Source organism: Solanum lycopersicum, chromosome 11, assembly GCF_036512215.1.
Source record: "Solanum lycopersicum chromosome 11, SLM_r2.1".
NCBI classification, from domain to species: Eukaryota; Viridiplantae; Streptophyta; class Magnoliopsida; order Solanales; family Solanaceae; genus Solanum; species Solanum lycopersicum.
Genome location: NC_090810.1, coordinates 5,764,115 through 5,785,693, shown reverse-complemented (window position 1 = coordinate 5,785,693; position 21,579 = coordinate 5,764,115). Strand labels below are relative to the sequence as shown.

At 31.0% G+C, this 21,579-nt stretch overlaps 3 protein-coding genes across 3 annotated transcripts; 2 read left to right on the top strand and 1 right to left on the bottom strand.

Moving 5' to 3' along the window:
* The first annotated feature begins 279 nt into the window (after nt 1-279).
* On the top strand, nt 280-1,943 carry LOC101255946 (acyl-CoA--sterol O-acyltransferase 1). The gene has a single exon (XM_004250216.5). The coding sequence runs from the start codon at nt 415-417 to the stop codon at nt 1,747-1,749; it is 1,335 nt and encodes a 444-aa protein (XP_004250264.3). The 5' UTR covers nt 280-414; the 3' UTR covers nt 1,750-1,943.
* A 4,127-nt stretch (nt 1,944-6,070) lies between these two features.
* Nucleotides 6,071-8,802, bottom strand: LOC104644486 (acyl-CoA--sterol O-acyltransferase 1-like). The gene has a single exon (XM_010314440.4). The coding sequence runs from the start codon at nt 8,626-8,628 to the stop codon at nt 7,567-7,569; it is 1,062 nt and encodes a 353-aa protein (XP_010312742.1). The 5' UTR covers nt 8,629-8,802; the 3' UTR covers nt 6,071-7,566.
* A 10,158-nt stretch (nt 8,803-18,960) lies between these two features.
* On the top strand, nt 18,961-21,440 carry LOC101255651 (uncharacterized). The gene is made up of 4 exons (XM_010314436.4): nt 18,961-19,082; nt 19,897-20,000; nt 20,247-20,323; nt 20,940-21,440. Exons 2-4 carry the CDS (start codon nt 19,900-19,902, stop codon nt 21,077-21,079), a joined length of 318 nt encoding a protein of 105 aa, XP_010312738.1. The 5' UTR covers nt 18,961-19,082; nt 19,897-19,899; the 3' UTR covers nt 21,080-21,440.
* Nucleotides 21,441-21,579: the final 139 nt, after the last annotated feature.

Below are 21,579 nucleotides of genomic sequence, written 5' to 3'. Positions count from 1 at the left end.
GTTATTAAAACGTATTAGATTTAATCTTTCTAAAATTACTAGGACGAACCCTAATCAAGAGACGCTAGTCATACTAGCTAAGGCCTAAGGGTCAACATGAATTTTCTAAATTTGTTTTTACAGATAAGAGATCTTCATTTTTAAACGCAAGAAACTTTTATTTTTATAGTAAAATATTCACTTAATTTCTAAGATGATGTGTCAAAAATCAATTGGTTTTCCTATAGAGTATAATTTTGTGGACTTGATTAAAATAAGTTGAGTAGATCCAGAGTTTTGTCACATGTCTCCTTCATTAGCACAACTTTTTGTGTTCTCCATCATTTTAACTTCTTCACATTTGTTCATCCCAAATCAAAAAACAATAAAAAGAAAAGGTTTTTTTTTATCATACAAATAAATAACAGTTATATTATGGAGGGAAATATTAAAGATGTTATCATATATTGGATAGAAGGAGAAATTGAAAATTTTATTAAGGTATGGTTATTAATTTATGTATCACTTTGTTATTGTTATTTATCATCTAAAATTCTTCCAAAAGGTTTATTTAGGCTCTCTTCTTTTTTACCAGTGATATTATTTTTCCTTTATGTTCCACTTAAAATTAATTCTGTTCATCTTTGTGGTAATACTGGTTTTTTCATTTCTTGGCTTTGTAATTTTAAACTTATTTTACTTGCTTTTGACCAAGGTCCACTTTCTGATTCTTCACTTTCTATTATTAAATTTGTTTTTCTTGCTTGTTTACCTATCAAGATTCAACAAAAATCTCAAATTTATGTGGAAAATAGAGATAAATTTCATCAAAATAATCATTTTCAAGAAACCCCATCTAATGAAAAAAAGGATTTTGCAAAAAATGACCATTTTCAAGAAACTCAATTTCCAAGCTCAATTGATAAAATTGAAAACAACCCTTTTCAAGATGGTTATTTTTATGAAACCCCATCTAAGAAGTTAGTTGAAAATGGTTCTAGTGTGCAAAATGGAAAGGATTTTGCAAAAAGTGGCTATTTTAAAGAAAGTTCAGTTCCCTCTTTTGCAAAGTCCAACAAAGGTCAAAAGTTAAATTATGGCATAAAGACACTTATTTTTGCTTTAATTATTAGAGTTTATGACTATAGTGATTATATACATCCCTATATAATTATGGTCATATATTGCTTCCACATTTACCTTAGCTTAGATATTATTCTAGCTATTGTTTCGGGCTTGGCCCGCGGGCTTCTCGGGCTTCAGCTAGAGCCACAGTTCAATGAACCGTATTTATCAACTTCACTACAAGATTTTTGGGGCCGGCGTTGGAATCTCATTGTCACTCGTATCCTTAGGCCCACTATATATAAGCCCGTTCTAAGCCTCTCCGCGAATATTTTGGGCCGAAAGTGGGCCCCAATTCCCGCGGTGATGGCTACATTTGTTGTTTCGGGCCTTATGCATGAGCTGATATTTTACTATTTGGGCCGGGTTAAGCCCACTTGGGAGATCACTTGGTTCTTTTTGCTACATGGGGTTTGTTTGAACCTAGAGATTTATGCTAAGAAGGTGATCAACGGTAGATTTAAGCTCCCACGGATAATCGGGACAATCTTGACCGTTGGATTCGTTATGATCACGGGTTTGTGGCTATTTTTTCCTCAATTGTTACGGTGTAATTCTGATGTTAGAGCTCTTGCAGAGTATGAAGCAATTGGTGCATTCTTTAAGGATTTCACTAGGGCTGTGAAATCAACATTTTCGAGATAATTCATCAAGTGTGTCAAATGGGCGTGCTGGATTACATTTGGACGGGCCAAAACGGGCTTAGAACGAGTTGGATATAGGTCATGTATTGGCTGATTTAGCCACCCTATAGGTTCTTATTCATGTACCATAGAGTATGTTGTAAAACATTCATCAAATTGAAGTTTTATTAATTAATCTCGCATTATATTAATTAATCCCATCATATTTTGTATTTAAACTAAATGACAGATTGATTTTTATTGATCTCTAACACATAATTAACATAAGATAATACTCCCTCTTTCTTATTTCTCTGACACCTGTTGAATTTGGAGATTCAAACACATCATATGAAGTGGGCTGGTTATCATCTTTTTACCCCAAGAGTCGAGACATCTTGAAGCGAGCTAGTCTTGTAAGTTGTAAGGTGCATCAAAGGGTTCCTCGAGCTCGAGTTGACAACAATGGTGCTAACCATGGTCAAGATTATTTCTAGGGAGAAATAAATGTAAAAATAATATAAAAAGAGATTAATTTTTTGGATTCAGATGAATGTATTTTGTTGATGATATTTGAAACTATTTAGGCAAACAAACCAAGGGAATATGTTATTTTCTCTATATCCCGAAACAATGTATATATAAAAGTGCAATTTTTATTCAATATTTTTTTTTCGAGCTCTATTGACCCTACCTAGCTTCATATGTAGGCTCAATGCAACTATTAACCCACTTAGTAGCTTAAAAACTAAAATGAACTTAATTCGCTTAATGCGTTTTATGTTGTGTCAACTTGTTTAGGATACTTAGAAAATCCCTTTGACTTCTTTGAACATTTATTTCTTCATATTTTGAATCTTGTTAGTGCAAATTCTGGCTCTGTTTACCTAAATATAAAATGAGAGTAACATTTGATTGTTGTTTTTGAGTCAAATGACAATAATAACGTATTCAGTAAATTCTACTAATGTTTGAAAGAACAATGTAAATGCAGACCTTACTACTACCTTAGCAGATAAAGAGATTGTATTTTATTCAAGCAAGACTAGTAGTAGTCTTCTAGACTATAGTACTAGTGGACATGTAATATTTGAAGGACTAACTAGTTTACCATACTTAACAAATTCTAAGAAAGCAATAAATTCAGTACATGCTTTAATTTCTGCTTTACCCCTCAAAAAAGGTGGAAAAAACAACCAAAAACTTGTCAAAATTATAAATCCTAATGCTAATGGTCCTGAGATAATTTTAGGAACCAAAACTGTGCCATTTAACAATTTCTTGATCACAATTTCTAGTGTCAATGCCACCCCATGAATGATAAAGAAGCATGTGACTTCTCCACTAGGCTTTAGTCTTCCAATGTTGTAGAAAATGAGCTCATGCATTAGCCCCGAGACGAAGAACGTCGCGAGGACAGCTGGAAGTGGGGCCCACTTCCTCGAGATCCTTTCCGTCATCATCAATCGAACAGGAACGTAAACGGTTGGATGGAGTATGTTGGTTACCATGAGGTTCCACCTTTTACCCCAGAAATCTTGAAGTGAGCTAGTTTTGTAAGGCTCATCAAAGGGTGGCTCGAGCTCGACTTGACTTACGACTCGAACCATGGTGCTAACCATGGTCAAGATTATTTCTAGGGAGAAATAAATATGGAAACAATATAAAAGGAGAATAATATATGGATGTAAATGGGCTTTAAAGCTATACACCCATATTAAAGTGGCTAGAAGTGCAATCTTGATAACAATATTTAAAGTTGAGTTTGTACTCTTTTGAGTGGTATTAGTTGATGGTGTTTGAAACTTTATAGGCAAACAAGCCAATGGAATAAATGTTAAAAGTGGAAGAGGTGTGGTTGATGACAAAGGGCCTTTACCAAAAGCAAAAAGAATGAGCTTAAAAGTGGCTAGCCATGCAATGAAAAAAGAAGTAATGGCACCAAGATTGATAGAAGTAAGATTAAGGGGAAGAATGAAAAATAGACAAACAATTGGAATTATAGCCACAAATCTTGATTTGCCATTTGGAAAGAATTTGACAATTGTGTGACAATAACATAAACTTGTTAAGACAATAGTCCATATTACAATGAAATTGTGGATTTCCCCTACCATTTCTTTGTTAATTTCTTCTACTTCTTGAAAGTTGGCTTGAATTTAAAGATCCTTTTTTTTTTTGTTTCTAATTAGAAAAAAATATACGTTATGATTGTCAACCTAGGGAAGCAAGGAATATTTTGATGTCACATAAGATTAGTCATCATATGATTATTAATTAAGAAATATATACGATCAAACTTTTCAACAGTGATATTACTTATTCAAGAAAAAAATTATAATTAGTTATAAAAAAATAATTAACATAACATAATATGAAAGTCGATGCTAAAGAAATCGTCATTGTTATAAAATGTCATTATAAAGAATGAAGAGAAGTCTGATTATATTACGGCGATCAATGATGTTACCAAAATTTTTGACCGATAGTGTTCACTACTTAATTATTTATGTAAGATGTCATTTGTACCTAAGCAATAAAATTTTCTATATACCATCGATAAAGAATATTCAACTAATTATCGTTTAATCTATGTTATTTCGTCGCAAACAAGCATGAGATTATTAAAATATCCAACTATACATAATCTTTTATATATCTATCAAGTAATGTCTGTAACATATGTTATTAGTTTAAATGTCAAACATTTGAATCTAACAAAGTCCATGCTTCTATAGATAAGATCAGTAGGTCCCAGTTTTAAAGAGTTGGAAAATAAAATATAAAGAATAATTGTTCAATTTGTTGTTGAAAAAATAAATAAGTTATGCTTTCAATATTAAATTGGAATAGTTGAAAATGAAAGGAATGACACGAGATAGTCATGGTAAGCACTAGCACCCCTCCTCTTATATATATTACATATGGCTAGATTAATAAAAGCAATTTTAAATGACAATAATATCTTAGGTGGAAATGTCCAAAATCCATTTCATAGTCACTAGCCCAAATAAAATTTAAAAATTTTCAATAACATGATCGGTATAATAGTGATTTCTTTTATTTGATAAAGCGATTTTGAAACTATTTCATTAGAGTACTAGTTGCTTTAAAAAAAATAATTCTCGTTCACTCAAAAGAATATAGACACACCTATACGGATTAGAGGTGAACCTTCTCAGGGGCCCCACTTCCACATGTCTTTTATATTCATCACGTAACAAAAAACTTTCTTCGTCTGTTATTGTTTGTTACGGTTTCTTATTTTAGAGTCAAATTATAAAAAATTTTGACTAACATTTTAAGATGTATTTTTTCATCTTATTAATATGCAAAAGACTGCAATTTATAGTACTTTTCATATAGTTTTAGAATATCTAATTTGTTTTTGTTTAAAATACCGAATTAATATGATCTACTTTAACTTTAAAAATTAATCAAATTAACTTTTAAAAAGCATAACAATACCGAACGGAGAGATTATGTTATATCATAAATAGCAGAAACTATGCTCTATTAATGTTCTCTTTTTTTATTGGATTCATCTAGCAAGAGAAGGAAATTGAAAGGAAGATTCACAATTAAGATTAGATCTTTGGATGCAAATTTAACTTTAGTAACATCGAGATGAATTTTGCAAAAAAATTTCAACTATAAAAGGAAATATTTATACATATTTTTAATTTAAAATTATAAAATTCATTTTTTTTTAATTTTGTGTTTATTAAAAAGAAACAAATAAATTAAAACGGTCAATAAAATGTTACAAGCTTTGATGAACGTGACACTAATATTCAAGAAAAGAGAGCGGTCCTCAAATGTAGGTGAAGAAAGAACAGACTTCCAAATTTGACTAACATTCATTTTATTACACACTGCTATTTGGACCCAACAAAAAAGTTTTAAAAAAATAAATGGCAAGAAAAAAAATATTTCGTATTTTGATTTCTTTGTCAGATTTTAATTTATCACGAAATACTTGTGATAAGATTTCAAGTGATTTCTATGATTAAAAAGAAGTTGGGATGAAACAAAAACGAAATCAAGATTTAAAATGTATAATTTAATTTAACCACTTTTATAATAGTGTATTTAGTCAAATACTTTTACATGTTAAATAAAAATATATTAATAATGTAAAATTTACACCATTATAATGATAAAAATTAATTCCATAGAAGATGATTACCTATATATAATTGGTTTTTAAACAATTTGATTACATTAAATTATTATTATTATTATAAAAAGAATAGATTCCTTTATCTTATACAAGATCTCCTTCATCAAGTGCAATAAATCATATCTTAGTATAAAGACCAAATTTAATTAAGTGAACCCCCACCCCACTCCATATGTCCCCTAGGTCCATCATCACTACATCTTTTTTCTCTAAAATTATCTCTTAGTTAAAGCCATATTTTTCCAAGTAGAAGAAAGGAGAAGAAATGAAAGGGGAGATCCACAATTTCATAGTGGTATGGACTATAGTTTTAATAAGTTTATGTTATTGTCACACAATTATCAAATTCTTTCCAAATGGCAAATCAAGATTTGTGGCTATAATTCCAATTGTTTGTCTATTTTTCATTCTTCCTCTCTATCTTACCTCTATCAATCTTGGTGGCACTACTTGTTTCTTCATTGCATGGCTAGCCAATTTCAAGATTCTTCTTTTTGCATTTGGTAAAGGGCCTTTGTCATCAATCCCACCTCTACCACTTTCAACATTCATTCCCTTAGCTTGTTTGCCTATAAAGTATCAAAAACATTCACCTAGTGATAATGTTGAAACAACAAAAAAGACCACAAATTCAACCCTCAATCTTGTTACCAAGATTACACTTCTAGCCATTTTGATAAGGGTGTATAATTATAAAGACAATTTACATCCAAAACTCCTTCTCTTTTGTTATTGCCTCCACATTTACTTTTTCCTAGAAATCTTATTAACCATGGTTAGTACTATGGTTCGAGTTGCGAGCCAAGTCGAACTCGAACCACCTTTTGATGAACCTTACAAGACTAGCTCACTTCAGGATTTTTGGGGCAAAAGATGGAACCTCATGGTAACCAATATACTTCGTCCAACCGTTTACAACCTTGTTCGGTCGTTGATGTTGGATCGAATCCCGAGGAAGTGGGCCCCACTTCCCGCGGTGCTCGCGACGTTTTTCGTCTCGGGGATAATGCATGAGCTGATTTTTTACTACATTTCAAGAGAGAAACCTAGTTGGGAAGTCACATGTTTTTTTATCATTCACGGTGTAGCTTTGAGTGTTGAAATTATGGTCAAGAAATTGTTAAATGGCAAATTATTGGTCCCTAGGTTTATTTCTGGTCCATTAACATTAGGGTTTATAATTTTGACAAGTTTTTGGTTGTTTTTTCCACCATTATTGAGGGGTAAGCCAGATGTCAAAGGATGTAATGAATCTATTGCTTTTTTAGAATTTGTTAGGTATGGTAAACTAGTTAGTCCTGACAATATCACTTGTCCATTCATGTAAGACTAGTTATAAATTGTTCACATTGAAATAGAACAACCTCAAATTATAGAATTTTTAATTTCAAATTTTTCTCTTTTTAGGAAAAAACTTTTTTGTTGTATATAATTATTTGATATTCAGAACTCACAAGTTCGATTAATTCAGATTTACAATGTATCGACCAATTAAAAGAAAATTGAAATTTAGTATCTACAAGGGTTTACTCATTTGTCTTTTCAAAAGTACCAAAAAAGTAGGAAATCTCACATGCCATTCAAATTAATTAATTAATTCAATCATAACTCCTGCAATCCTTAGCCCACCATGAAATAAGTACTTTTTTTTTGTTATTATAGAAGTGGACAAGTTATATTGGTAGGACTAATTAATTTGCCATACCTAATAAATTCTAAGAAAGCAATAAATTCAGTACATGCTTTAAGCTCTGTATTACCCCTCAAAAAAGGTGGAAAAAACAACCAAAAACTTGTGAAAATTATAAAACTAAGTGCTAATGGACCTGAAATAATTCTAGGAACCAAAAATTTTCCATTTAAAATTTTCTTGATAACAATTTCAACACTCAAAGCGACTCCATGAATTAGAAAGAACATCATGACTTCACCATTAGGTTTTAATCTTCCATTGTAGTAGAAAATCAGCTCATGCATTAGCCCCGAGACGAAAAACGTTGCGATCACAGCCGGAAGTGGGGCCCACTTCCTCGAAATCCGGTTAGCCACCATTGAATGTATAGGGTCATATATGGTTGGACGGAGTATATTGGTTACCATAAGGTTCCATCTCTTTCCCCAGAAATCCTGAAGCGAGCTAGCTAGGTAAGGCTCATTGAAGGGTGGCTCGAGCTCGACTCGACTCACCCTTCGGACTGTGGCGCTAACCATGATCAATATGATCTCTAACATGAAGTAAATGTGGAGGCAATAACAAAATAAAATGATTTTTGGATGCAAATTATCTTTATAATTATACACCCTAATCAAAGTGGCTAAAAGTGCAATCTTAATAACAAGATTGAAAGTTGAATTTGTAGCCTTTTTTGTGGTTTCAACATCATCACTAGTTGAATATTTTTGAAACTTTATAGGCAAACAAGCCAATGGAATGAATGTTGATAGTGGTAGAGATGGGGTTGATGATAAAGGGCCTTTACCAAAGACAAAAAGAAGAATCTTGAAAGTGGCTAGCCATGCAATGAAGAATGAAGTAGTACAACCAAGATTAATGGATGTGAGATAAAGAGGAAGAGTGAGAAATAGACAAACAATTGGAAATATAGCCACAAATCTTGCTTTGCCTTTGGGGATGAATTTTGCTATGGTGTGGGAATAGCATAGACTTGCTAAGACAATAGTCCATACAACAATGAAATTGTGAATTTCCCCTTCCATTTTTTAATCTTTCTTCTTCTTCTTCTTGAAAGAAAAATGTAATTTAAAGATGACTATATTATTTCTAATGAGAAAAAAAAATCATATTGTATGAGTCATTATACAATATGATTGTTGACTTAGGGAACGTTGTGGAAGTGGGGTTAGGGAGAAATGAAATAACTAAAAAGTTGTTATCTAAGACATGATTTTTGAAAAGAGTTCAATTTTTTTTTATATTTATAACATGGTCAACAGGTCAAGGCAGTCTAGTGTTTTGTGAAGAGTTGGATTAAGTAAATTTTAATAGTATTATAACGGTCAAATTTACTTTCATTGAATATTTATTACAAAAGATTAATTGTTGTATATAAACAAAAGTACACAAAAAGATTAGTTTAATAATTTTGTGTACTAAGAATTTATTACTTTAAACAAAAAAGATAGAAAAAGTATAAAGGGTAAAAATGGCAAACACCATTAGCCTGATTTAAACATAACAACATGTTGCAATACATCCAAAGGACTATTATTGAAGATCGTCCATATTTGTTGAATTAGGTGAACAAATGTGTTATTTTTTGGACAAGCGAAAGAAATAAACATGGTGAATATTTAATGATATGTATAGGAAAATGCTATCAAATTTTTCTTTCAACAGATTTAAGTGAGGTTGCTTTTGAAAGACGATAAACAAAGCTACCTTTTAAATCTTTTCCAAAATACAAAAAAAAATAAAATGAAATTGCATCAAAATTATTTGTACCATAAATCGTAACAAACTTTAGTACACCGTGAATAGAATATTCTTACAAAAATGAACATGTGATATTGGTAGGACTAATTAATTGACCATACCTAATAAATTTAAAGAAAGCAATATATTCGGTACATAATTTAAATTCTGTATTACTCCTCAAAAAAGGAGGAAAAAACAACCAAAAACTTGTGAAAATAATAAATGCTAGTGTTAATGGACCTGAAATAGTCCTAGGAACCAAAATTTTGCCATTGGCCATTTTCTTGATAACAATTTCAACGCACAAAGCGACTCCATGAATTAAAAAGAACATCATGGCTTCACCACTAGGCTTCGATCTTTCAATAATGTAATACAAAAGTAGCTCATGCACTAGCCCCGAGACGAAAAACGTGACGAACACAGCTGAAATTGGGGCCCACATGCTCGGGATTCGGTCCGCTACAATCAAACGGACGGGGTCATAGACAGCCAAACGGAGAATATTAGATACCATGAGGTTCCACCTCTTGCCCCAGAAATCCTGGAGCGAGCTAGTCAGGTAAGGCTCATTGAAGGGTGGGTCGAGGTCGACTCGACTCACCCGTCGAACCGCGGCGCTAACCATATTCAATATGATCTCTAACATGATGTAAATGTTTATACAATAACAAAAGAGGATGAATTTTGGATGTAAATTGTCTTTATAATCATACACCCTTACTAAAATGGCTAGAAGTGTAATCTTGGTAACAAGATTGAAAGTTGAATTTGTAGCCTTTTTTATGGTTTCAACATCTTTAGTCTTTGATGATTTTTTTTCCAACTTAATAGGCAAACAAGCCAAGGGAATGAATGTTGAAAGTGGTAGAGGTGGGGTTGATGATAAAGGGTCTTTACCAAAAGCAAAAAGTATGAGCTTGGAAGTGGCTAGTCCTGTAATGAAGAAGAAAGTAGTAGCACCAAGATGAATTGAGGTGAGATAAAGAGGAAGAATGAAAAATAGACAAACAATTGGAAATATAGCCACAAATCTTGATTTGCCTTTGGGAATGAATTTGGCTATGGTGTGAGAATAACTTAAACTTGCTAACACAATAACCCATATAACAATAAAATTGTGAATTTCCCCTTCCATTTCTATCTTTTTTTCTTCTTCTTCTTCAAATATAGATGGCTAGAATGAACATGTCACATGTAGAAGTGGGGTAAGTAGAGTATTTCTAATGTAATAATTTCTAGCATGAATGACCGTGCAAGCACGGCCCCATATAAGCAGGCTAAATGCACACATGAAAAATTAACTTCACGATTTTACTATTATAACTACTAAAATTGTAAATTACGTGGGGTTTTTTAGAAATTAGTATGAAAATTCATAAAAAATTTAATTTTTTTTGTAAAATTTATACTAATTTTCAGGAAATTCTTATGTAAATCACAAATTTTTTTTATTGTGGTACTCCACTGGACAGTCTGACTTCTTACGGATCTCTCTCATACGAGTTTGAAAATTAACAAATCTGGTGATTGGAAAGAGGATTTTAAGACCTTTCACTTGATATCTTATGGGTCACTTAAGTCATCCTACACTTGTAATTGTTGAAATTAATCCAAAACTCATATTTAGCATAACTTGCAAAATTTCAAATTTTGCTATTTTCAACTTAATTTTTTTTTTTCAAAAATTGAAGTGTTGCACATATGAACCGTCCATAATTAACTTTTGATATTATATAGAGAAAAGACATTAAATCACCACTGAAGTTATTTTGAATTTTTAAAGTGTTGTAAATATTCCATTTTTTAACCATCCTCACTTGTAAAAAAAAGTTCAATTACGCATCAATTATAATCTGCCACGTATTAATTTTTATTTTTATTTTTCTTATTTTATCAACTTTTATTTTCTTTTTCTTTTTCTTTTTCTCTTTCTTTCTTCTTTCTATATTCTTTTTCTTGTTCTTCTTTATTATCCTCCTCTGTTCTCTTTCTTCTTCTTCTTCTTCATAATCAAATTCTCCACGTAGTGCTATTTTCGTCAATTCATTTTTGATTAGTCAACGTAAATCTGAATTTGATATTACTAGTTTAAATTTTTTTTGAAATGTGTCAATTTAATGAGTTATTTCTGTTAAAGCATCTATTATTAATAGTTTTTTGTGATTCTATTTGTCAATAATAATTTTTCCCAAACTCTAATTCATATTATTAAAGCATCATTAAGGAAGATGATGAGGTAAATTTGTGTTAATGATATTTGATTTGCCATTAATTAAGTTTAACACATTTGAGACAATTGTAACCCAATTTGAGGAAGATGATGAGGTAAATAATTAATAAAGAAAATGATTGAAACATGACATTTTTCAATTGATTTTTGACAGCAAAAGTAGACCTTCACATGTGTCATGTGCGTGTTCACAAACATGGCGAGAAAATAAATCAAAATGGTCTTTTTACAAAGATATTCAATACTTTTGTGGGGTAATAGGATGTCTGCAAAGTTAAGGTATCTTTTTAAAAATTTGAAACAACTTCAGTAATGCTTTATGTCTTTTTCTCTATTATATATAGATTGTTGAAAATAAAATATTAAACCATATGTAAAATAATTACACCAGATCATTTGTATGGAAAATTAAATCTTAATATTAAACCTATGCTTAGCATAAGTGGTATCTCATTTAGTAAATCACTTATATAAGTGTATTAAATTCGTCAAAAACTCTAAAATAAAATAAAATAGAAATAAAATGAACCAAAGTAAAAAGAAAATAAAAGTAATTTTGTTTAATAAATTCATCAAAACTTTAAAATAGACAAGAGGAAAACAAAATAAACTAAGATAAAATGCACCAAAAGAGAAAATCAAGAATATAGAAGGATATGAATCATTACATCAAAGACTACATAAATTAATCATCTTTTTCGTCCTCATCGGTCTCGTCATTTTCATCAGCCGCCTAACCATCTTTTTCTTTGCTTTCCTCCTTGTGCTCCTACTCTTATTCAACTTCTTCTTTTTCTTCGTCAATATCATTAGAGTAATCAAGAGCAAATCTACAGTTATCATCCAAATGACCATTCTTAACATCTTTCTTTGAACTAAAGTTAAACGACGTATCATCAAAGTCATCCTCTTTTTCGTCATGATCAGAATCATCAACTAAAAAGATATTAGGATTATGATCAGAATCATTATAAAAAGAAGTCTTCGGTGATGATATTAAAAAGATGAATTTTGCTAAGAATGAGTTCTACTTTTGTTATATTAAAAAGATGAATTTTGCTAAGAGTGAATTCTAATTTTGTTGTTTGAAAGATGAATTTTGGGATGTCATTTTATAATCGAATTGATAAGAATTAAGGGTGGTCAAATCACAAAAATGGATGACATTTTGACATAGATATTATTTTTATTTTTTTGACATGCACATAGTATGAACATGACTTTGACTAACAAAATAAGATAGAGGCCACAAAATAAAATAAAAATTGCTACATTTGTACTAATTCCATTTAAATAGTCCCTAATTTAATAATTAATTATAAATTAATCACTAATTAATTTTCAAAATTCTATAAAGTATATATAAACATTAATTAGGTGATCTAATGACTGATTCATAAATTAATCACTAATCAAATACACATTAATTAGGTTTTATGTATTGTAAAAGCTTACTTTGATAGTAAAATTAGTAGTTAGTTATCGAAACTAATATTAATTAGGTTTTGTCTCAAATCGATTACCAATTCAATTTGAGTATTTTAAATTTCAATAAACATATATTCTAATTGGGTGACTGAATTCAATAGTTACTCAAGAAAAATGAATCTAATTCCTTTCTATTAGAGTATTACTAATGCAGTACCTCGAAAATGTCGGAGAAATTTTTTATTATTATTTGCTTAATCATATATCATTACACAAAAAAAGTCTTGAAGCAACAATAAAATTATCTTCGTTTAAGTTTAGGTTATATATTTCAATTGTGAAAGCAATATTTAATGCATGCAACGGTAGAGTATCACATTTGTATCTTGATAATTTTTTCACTGTGAAATATTTTTACGTTTTTCAATTTTTATATTAGAACCCCTAAAACAATATTAGTTTTTGAAGAGTTCCATGAAAATTCTATCTCCGAGATTCAAATGAGAGACTTCGTGCTTTAAAAGTAAAAAAGAGTTTGTGTTTCGATAATAAACTCAATATTATTTCATATAATATTCAGTATTACTAGTTTAACATATGTGTTTTCCATTTGTCAATCAATATAATTATATATAAGAGAATAAAATTATTAAAAAAATAAAAATTGACGTTAAATATAAATTTTATAATTGGACATTGTAATTTATTTGTCGTCATTACAAATCATAAAATATATTATAATTAATGAATATAATTTTCTTCAATAATATTACAATCTGAAATTAATTTTTTCTTTCATATATATATATATATATATATAGATATAGATATAAAGATATATATATATATATTGTGTGTGTGTGTGTGAAGATTTTATAATGAATGCGTGATATATAAAATTAAGCTATATAATATTGCAAAAGATATAAGAAAAAAGTTAGAAAGATGAAATTTATAACAATCTTCTATATATATTCTACTTTGACACTTATTTAGGTGAATTGGTTCTAACAAAAAAATGATCATGTTTTTCTAATCCTTGTTTGAAAAAATGATGCATGATTATTTGTGTGTCTTAATCAGTGATGGATTCAGAATTTTTATTTAAGAAATTTAAAAAATAAAATATAAATGTACGAAAATAATATTCAAATATATTTGCAAACCAATTTTAGAAAGAAAAAAAATAGAAAGAGTATGAACGTCAAAATGGCTAACACCAATAGCTTTATTTAAACCTAATAACAATGTGTTGTGATTATCGTAACAATTTCATGTTGCATTCAAAGTAATTTATTTTTATCATAACACATATGATACAAACCTTAGTCCACCATGAATAAATATTATTACAAGAGTGGACATGTGATATTGGCAGGACTAATTAATTGACCATACCTAATAAATTTAAAGAAAGCAATAGATTCACTACATGCTTTAAACTCTGTGTTACCCCTCAAAAATGAAGGAAAAAACATCCAAAAACTTGTGAAAAATATAAATCCAAGTGCTAATGGACATGAAATAATCCTAGGTAAAAAAAAATTGCCCTTCGAATTTTTCTTGATAGTAATTTCAACACTCAAAGTGACTCCATGAATTAGAAAGAATATGATGTAGTCACCATTAGGCATCAATCTTCCATTATAATTGAAAATCAGCTCATGCATTAGCCCCGAGACGAAAAACGTCGCGAGTATGGCTGGAAGTGGGGCCCACTTCCTCGCGATCCGGTCCGCCACTATTGAACGGACAGGATCATATACGGTCGGACGGAGTATATTAGTTACCATGAGATTCCACCTCTTGCCCCAGAAATCCTGGAGTGAGCTAGCTAGGTAAGGCTCATAGAAGGGTGGCTCGAGCTCGACTCGACTCACCCCTCGAACCACGGCGCTAATCATATTAAATATAATCTCTAACATGAAGTAAATGTGAAAGCAATAGAAGGAGAGAATAATTTTTGGATGCAAATAGTCTTTATAGCTATACACCCTAATGAAAATGGCTAGGAGTGCAATTTTGGTAACATGATTTAAAGTTGACTTTGTGGTCTTTTTTTTGGTTTCAACATTATCATTAATTGAATTTTTTTGAAACTTTATAGGCAAACAAGCCAAGGGAATGAATGTTGAAAGTGGTAGAGGTGGGGTTGATGATAAAGGGCCTTTACCAAAAGCAAAAAGAATGAGCTTAAAAGTGGCTAGCCATGCAATAAAAAAAGAAGTAGTGCCACCAAGATGAATAGATGTGAGATAAAGAGGAAGAAACAAAAATAGACAAACTATTGGAAATACAGCCACAAATCTTGATTTGCCAATGGGAATGAATTTGGCTATGGTGTGAGAGTAACATAAACTAACTAAGACAATAGCCCATACAACAATGAAATTGTGAATTTCCCCTTCCATTTCTATGTTTCTTATTCTTCTTGAAAAATGGATGGATTTTAAAGATGTCTTTATTATCTCTAATAGGGGAAAAAATCATATAATATTGAATCATAATACAATTATATGATTGTTGACTTAGGGAACATGTGAAAGTGGGGTTGGGTAGCAATAGATTAAGCTACCTTTTTCTATCTATCTCTCTCTATATATATTACACGACAAAAATACTATCACATATTTTTTGTTCTCCTTTTTCATATTAAAAATTGTTATATTTGAGCCGAGGATCTTTTAAAAACATTCTTTTTATCGTATGAAAATAGTGATAAAGTCTGTATACCTTCTACCCTTCCCAAACTTCACTTATGAAATTTCACTGTTGTTTGACAATGTGTATCGCATAAAAGAAAAACAATAAAATTTCTTAACCTTAGCATTTGTAAAACACCCAAAACTCTGTTTTCTCTTCTTCTTTTTTTATTTACACTAAAAAAAATTCAAACTTTACTCTAATTGTTTTATTTTTATAGAAGTGACACGGATTTAAATTATATTTTATATTTTTAGGAAAGGTACATTCAAACAATCAAATATTATTTTCAAAAATTATAATCAAACACGATATCAGCTTACAAAATTCCAAGAGAAAAAAGTATATATGACGTAAATATGCTTTATCATTTTTTTTCCATGTGTCATTATTATTTGGATAAATTAGTTAAAACACATAATATATATAAATTATCTTTATATTAAACAAATGTAGTATTGTCATTATTGGTTCAAGAAGTCTTTTCTTTTTATTATAATATCTTGTAGATCTTGATGATGTATCGTAGATCCTATTAATTAATTACGTAACAATTTGCAGTTGATAATTAATTAATATTTGAACTTTTATTTGATGGAATATTTACTTCATTATACTGTTATTTTACAAGAATATATGTACCCCCAATGTCATTAGGGTGAGATTAATGACATTCATTTTACATTTATAATTTAGCTCTACGCACGTGAATTTCTATTAGTTAAAACACTAGGGTTATTTGAATTTTGGAGAGAGAATTAATGAGAAACATCGTTAATACATTGCTATTGCTATTAAGAATGACGATATTCGATATCATCCCCTAAAATTATTATTAAAGAACGGTGTATTGATTTGTTGTTTTTCTAGGGAAAGAATATGAAACTTCTTCTCTATAGAGATTTAAGTGACGAAACTTTTCAAAAAGTAAATAAAAAAAATAAAAAATAGCAAGTTATGCAAAGAAATTCAAATTAACTCTATCATAAGTACTCATACAAACCTTAGTCCATCATGAATAAATAGTATTACAGGAATGGACATGTAATATTGGTAGGACTAAGTAATTGACCATACCTAATAAATTTAAAGAAAGCAATATATTCATTACATAATTTAAGTTCTGTATTACCCCTCAAAAAAGGAGGAAAAAACAACCAAAAACTTGTGAAAATAATAAATGCTAGTGTTAATGGACCTGAAATAATCCTAGGAACCAAAAATTTACCATTTAAAATTTTCTTCACAACAATTTCAACACTCAGAGCGACTCCATGAATAAGAAAAAACGTCATGGCTTCACCACTAGGCTTCAATCTTCCAATGTAGTAGAAAAAAAGCTCATGCATGAGCCCCGAGACGAAAAACGTGGCAAGCACAGCTGGAATTGGGGCCCACTTCCTCGGGATCTGGTCCACAATAACCAGACGAACATGATCATAGATGGTCAGACGGAGTATATTGGTTACCATGAGGTTCCACCTCTTACCCCAGAAATCCTGAAGCGAGCTAGCCAGGTGAGGATTGTTGATGGCTGGCTCGAGCTCAACTCGACTCACCACTCGAACCATGATGCTAACTATATTCAACATAATCTCTAACATGAAGTAAATGTGGAGACAATAACAAAAAAGAATGAATTTTGGATGTAAATTTTCTTTATAATTATACACCCTAATCAAAATGGCTAAAATTGCAATCTTTGTAACAAGATTGAAAGTTGAATTTGTAGCCTTTTTTGTGGTCTCAACATCTTTAGTTTTTGATGATTTTTTCAACTTAATAGGCAAACAAGCCAATGGAATGAATGTTGAAAGTGGTAGAGGTGAAGTTGATGATAAAGGGCCTTTACCAAAAGCAAAAAGAATGAGCTTAAAAGTGGCTAGTCCTGTAATGAAGAAAGAAGTAGTAGCCCCAAGATTAATAGAGGTGAAATAAAGAGGAAGAATGTAAAATAGACAAACAATTGGAAATGTAGCCACAAATCTTGATTTTCCTTTTGGAATGAATTTGGCTATGGTGTGAGAATAACATAAACTTGCTAACACAATAACCCATACAACAATAAAATTGTGGATCTCCCCTTCCATTTCTCTATTTCTTCTTAATTCTTGATTTGCCTTTTGGGATGAATTTGGCTATGGAGTGAAAATTAATGTGTTTAGCTTGATTTGTTAAGTCATTTCATAAAAGCATATATTATGATGGTTGTGACTTGAAAAGGTTGGGTAGAATTGGAATATTTCACATTTGTCATCTAAAGGTGTGTTTATAATAATTACAAAAGTTCTTTTGCTCGTGATCAAAGAGATCTAGTTTTTATTGGAGTTCTACTTTTTTTCTTTTTTTTTTTTTGTATTTTAGCATGCCCTTGTAATAGGAAAAAACTATCTAATTATACAAATATTTTTATATTATTTTTAAATTTTTTCTATAGTTTAAAATAATTCTATATTGTCTTACTAATTACTTTTTTTTTGTTTAAAAGAGAATGACATATTTTTTTCTTTAATCTGTTTAAAAAAGAATGATCTCTTTCTTTTTTTAAGTAACATTCTAATTTTAACTTTTCACATTGCATGTTTAAGGCCACAAGATTAAAGGACGATTTTGTACTTTAATTTAGAATCACAAAATTCAAAAGTTTTTTTTTTTATTTTCTTGAATTTTGTGTCAAATCAAACTAGGTCCTTCTTTATGAAATAAAGGAAGTAATAATTACATATCGTATTTCAAGTTTACACACTTAGTTCTATTTATATTTGCTATCAGATATACTAAACTAGAGAGAGAAGCAAGCGAGAGAAGGAGAGGAACGAATAGGATACGAGAGTGGCGAGCGAGATCCCCTAATACATGTGAGTCGTCCCCAAATACATGAGAATTACAGCAGATACATGTATCTGGGTAAACCAGATTCAGGGAGAGCGGAGTGTGGCAAGTGGGATAAGATAGAGAAGCGAGCGAAAAGGTCAAGATACACGCATGTAAATACAATGCATCTATAACAAATTACACTTAATTTTGACCATGTGTATCTAAGATACATATATCTTGACGTATTTGGACAAGACCAATTACATATACCCGAAGTCCAAAATCTGATAAAGAACGTAATATTACAAAAAGTGCCGTGAATCTAAATAATTAGCTTCTAAAGTAGTGAAATTTGTGTTGTTTACCTATTACATAACAATTCTACAATATAGCCCCTTCAGCTTTAACCCATATTTCACATCCGGCCCAAAACAAAATACCTCACAGCCCACATAAGGAGCCCAATTGTCTTTTAATTTCTGAAAAGAAGCCCAAAAACCATTTCTCATTGCTCTCCCGCCGCCGCACGCCGTCGTTCGATTTTCGTAGCTCAAGGTATTTGAAACTTAACTGATGTATATATATGTATAATTCAAGTATAATCTATGAATACTGGCTAGAATAAAATAGATAGTAAGTTATTTTGGCTGTTATAGTTAAGAGGTTCTTCTGTTCTTTAGCATGAATTAGCTGAGATTCTTGTATGTTTCCTGTCGGTGAAAATACAATTATAGTTGAAAAAATAGAAATAAAAACAACAATTTCTTTAGGCTGAAGCACATATATCTCGTCTTTTCTGTATTCGAGCCACTAAGATAGAATATTCACTTATCCATCAGTAATACTCTTGACTTGTTTTCTGCCCGATAAAACATCTCGAAAATGTTGCATGTGTAGTTTTAATTTCACTATATTTATATAAGGTGCTTCAGTAGTCTTTCAAGATAAAAAGAATGGTCCTTTTTTGTTTTTTTTGGAGAGTGTTATATTGGTGAATGATCAATGAATTTCAAGATTTGGAATACTTTCTATGAAAGCTCGAAGAGCATTGCCTCTGACATGTGCTGCTCGAACTCTTTAAAAATGTTGTCCTCCGACAGTAGTACATTTTTGAAGGATTTGGCACGGGTGCCTCAACATTTTTGGGGAAGTTCGACGAATATAGCCTTCGATTAGTTGAACATTCATAGTTGTTCATCCTTTGGTCGTTTAAAACATTGGACTGTATTGTTAAGGTCCTTCTTGATTTGACTGCTTTCTTATAGTAGTACAGTAATGATTTGTTCTTAAGATCCATAAATTTCAAAAAATATCCCGAATTATGAAGATGTGGTAATTATTTTTCAAATGATATCCTTTATGTGAACAGTCAATGGAACACGGTTCATTTGAAGATCAATCGAAAGCAACGTTCTCGTTGACAGATGAGGACCATACACTAGCAAATGCTGTCAGATTCACTCTAAATCAAGAGTTAGTTGTTCACCTCTTCATCACTGCTAATACTTTCAGTCTTTGCTTTATTTCCTCGTTACAATTACAGAATTTTGTTTGAAGTTTAGTGATATTTCGTTATGTAACATTCCTCTGATCTCATGTTAATCTTGTTTTTGCATGTTCAGTCTTCAAGCCCCCCATCTCACACCCCTTTTTTTTAAGCAGCGCTTTTGTTCAACAAGCTTAAGATGATATGATTAACTGATATCCACTTTTTTGCAGTCCACGAGTAACATTTTGTGGATACAGCATTCCACATCCCTCTGATGCACGAGTGAACGTAAGAGTTCAGACTACTGGTAAAGCTAAAAACTTTCATCAACTTATCTTTATCAATGATTTCTCTAACTTATAAAAGAAAGGCTTAAATGCTTCTCTAGCAATAGCGATGCAAGGGTCATTCGTCTACTGGATTTTCTGTTCTTTTATGAACTTTTTAAAAATTTGATGTTCAAATTGGTATCCTGCTTCCGCATGCTTACACTTGCTACCTAATTGCAAAATTTCTCCTCTTCCGACCAAGTGGACTATTCTCTCCTTGTGAAGTCTAAGAAAACAGAGATATCCTTGCGCGGTATTTCCAGTTAAGAAGGTATGTCATTATTCTGATGTACACTAACGACCAAACATAATTCCTAGAAGCCCATTCCACTAGAGAGTTAATGTGTAGCAATGTTTCTCCATATGAAGTTTTCCTTTTTGATGTTTTCGGTTAGAAGGAACAATAAAGATATTTTATTTTTCAATTAGAGATTGATACAGCATGCATAACCTGTTGTACTGATACGACCGCCTGGAAATAGCGAATCGCTAATTGTCTTCTTTTTTTTTAATGCTTCCATATGTTTATACAGTTCTTCTGTGAAATGTTGTGGACCTCTGTTTGAGTTTTGGTATATCTGGCTTCTATTTCAGGAGATCCAGCAAGGGAGTTATTGAACGATTCATGTCAGGATCTAATGCTTATCTGCGAGAATGTAAGAGAAACATTTGAAAAGGCTATTTTAAAGTTTAAAACTGAAGGAGGTCTGAGCTCTATGAATATCAAGAAATAATCAACAAGATGTTCATGTAAGCTTCTAGCCAAGTGAAATTTTGTAACCTTACTCGCACAAAAGTTGCTTTTGTTAGAGCCATTTCCTCCCCCCATAGGCCATATATATGTTACATCAGATTGTTAGCTATAATGCTTATTCTTTAGTTGTACACTGTCATCTACCCATTGGGTAATCTCCATGACGATGGCAGTGCAAATTTTGGCTAGTCAGTTCACATATATAAAGAGTGTACCTTGGGTTGAGCAGAAATATTGATCTGCATGTAGGATGAATTACAAATACAATCCCATGCAGATTGTTGTAAGTTATAACTCTATGTTCTACTCTATATGGTAGTGAATCGTTGGATTTTTTATCAGCTTGTTTCGCGTAAAAGTTGTCTATTCATACTTTCTTTTTACTGGCTCTCTCACTCGTATTCTCTTAGAACTCGCGTTACAACTCCAGCCGTAGAAACCATACAAATGCAATGAGGCCAACTAATTGATCTCTCTCTT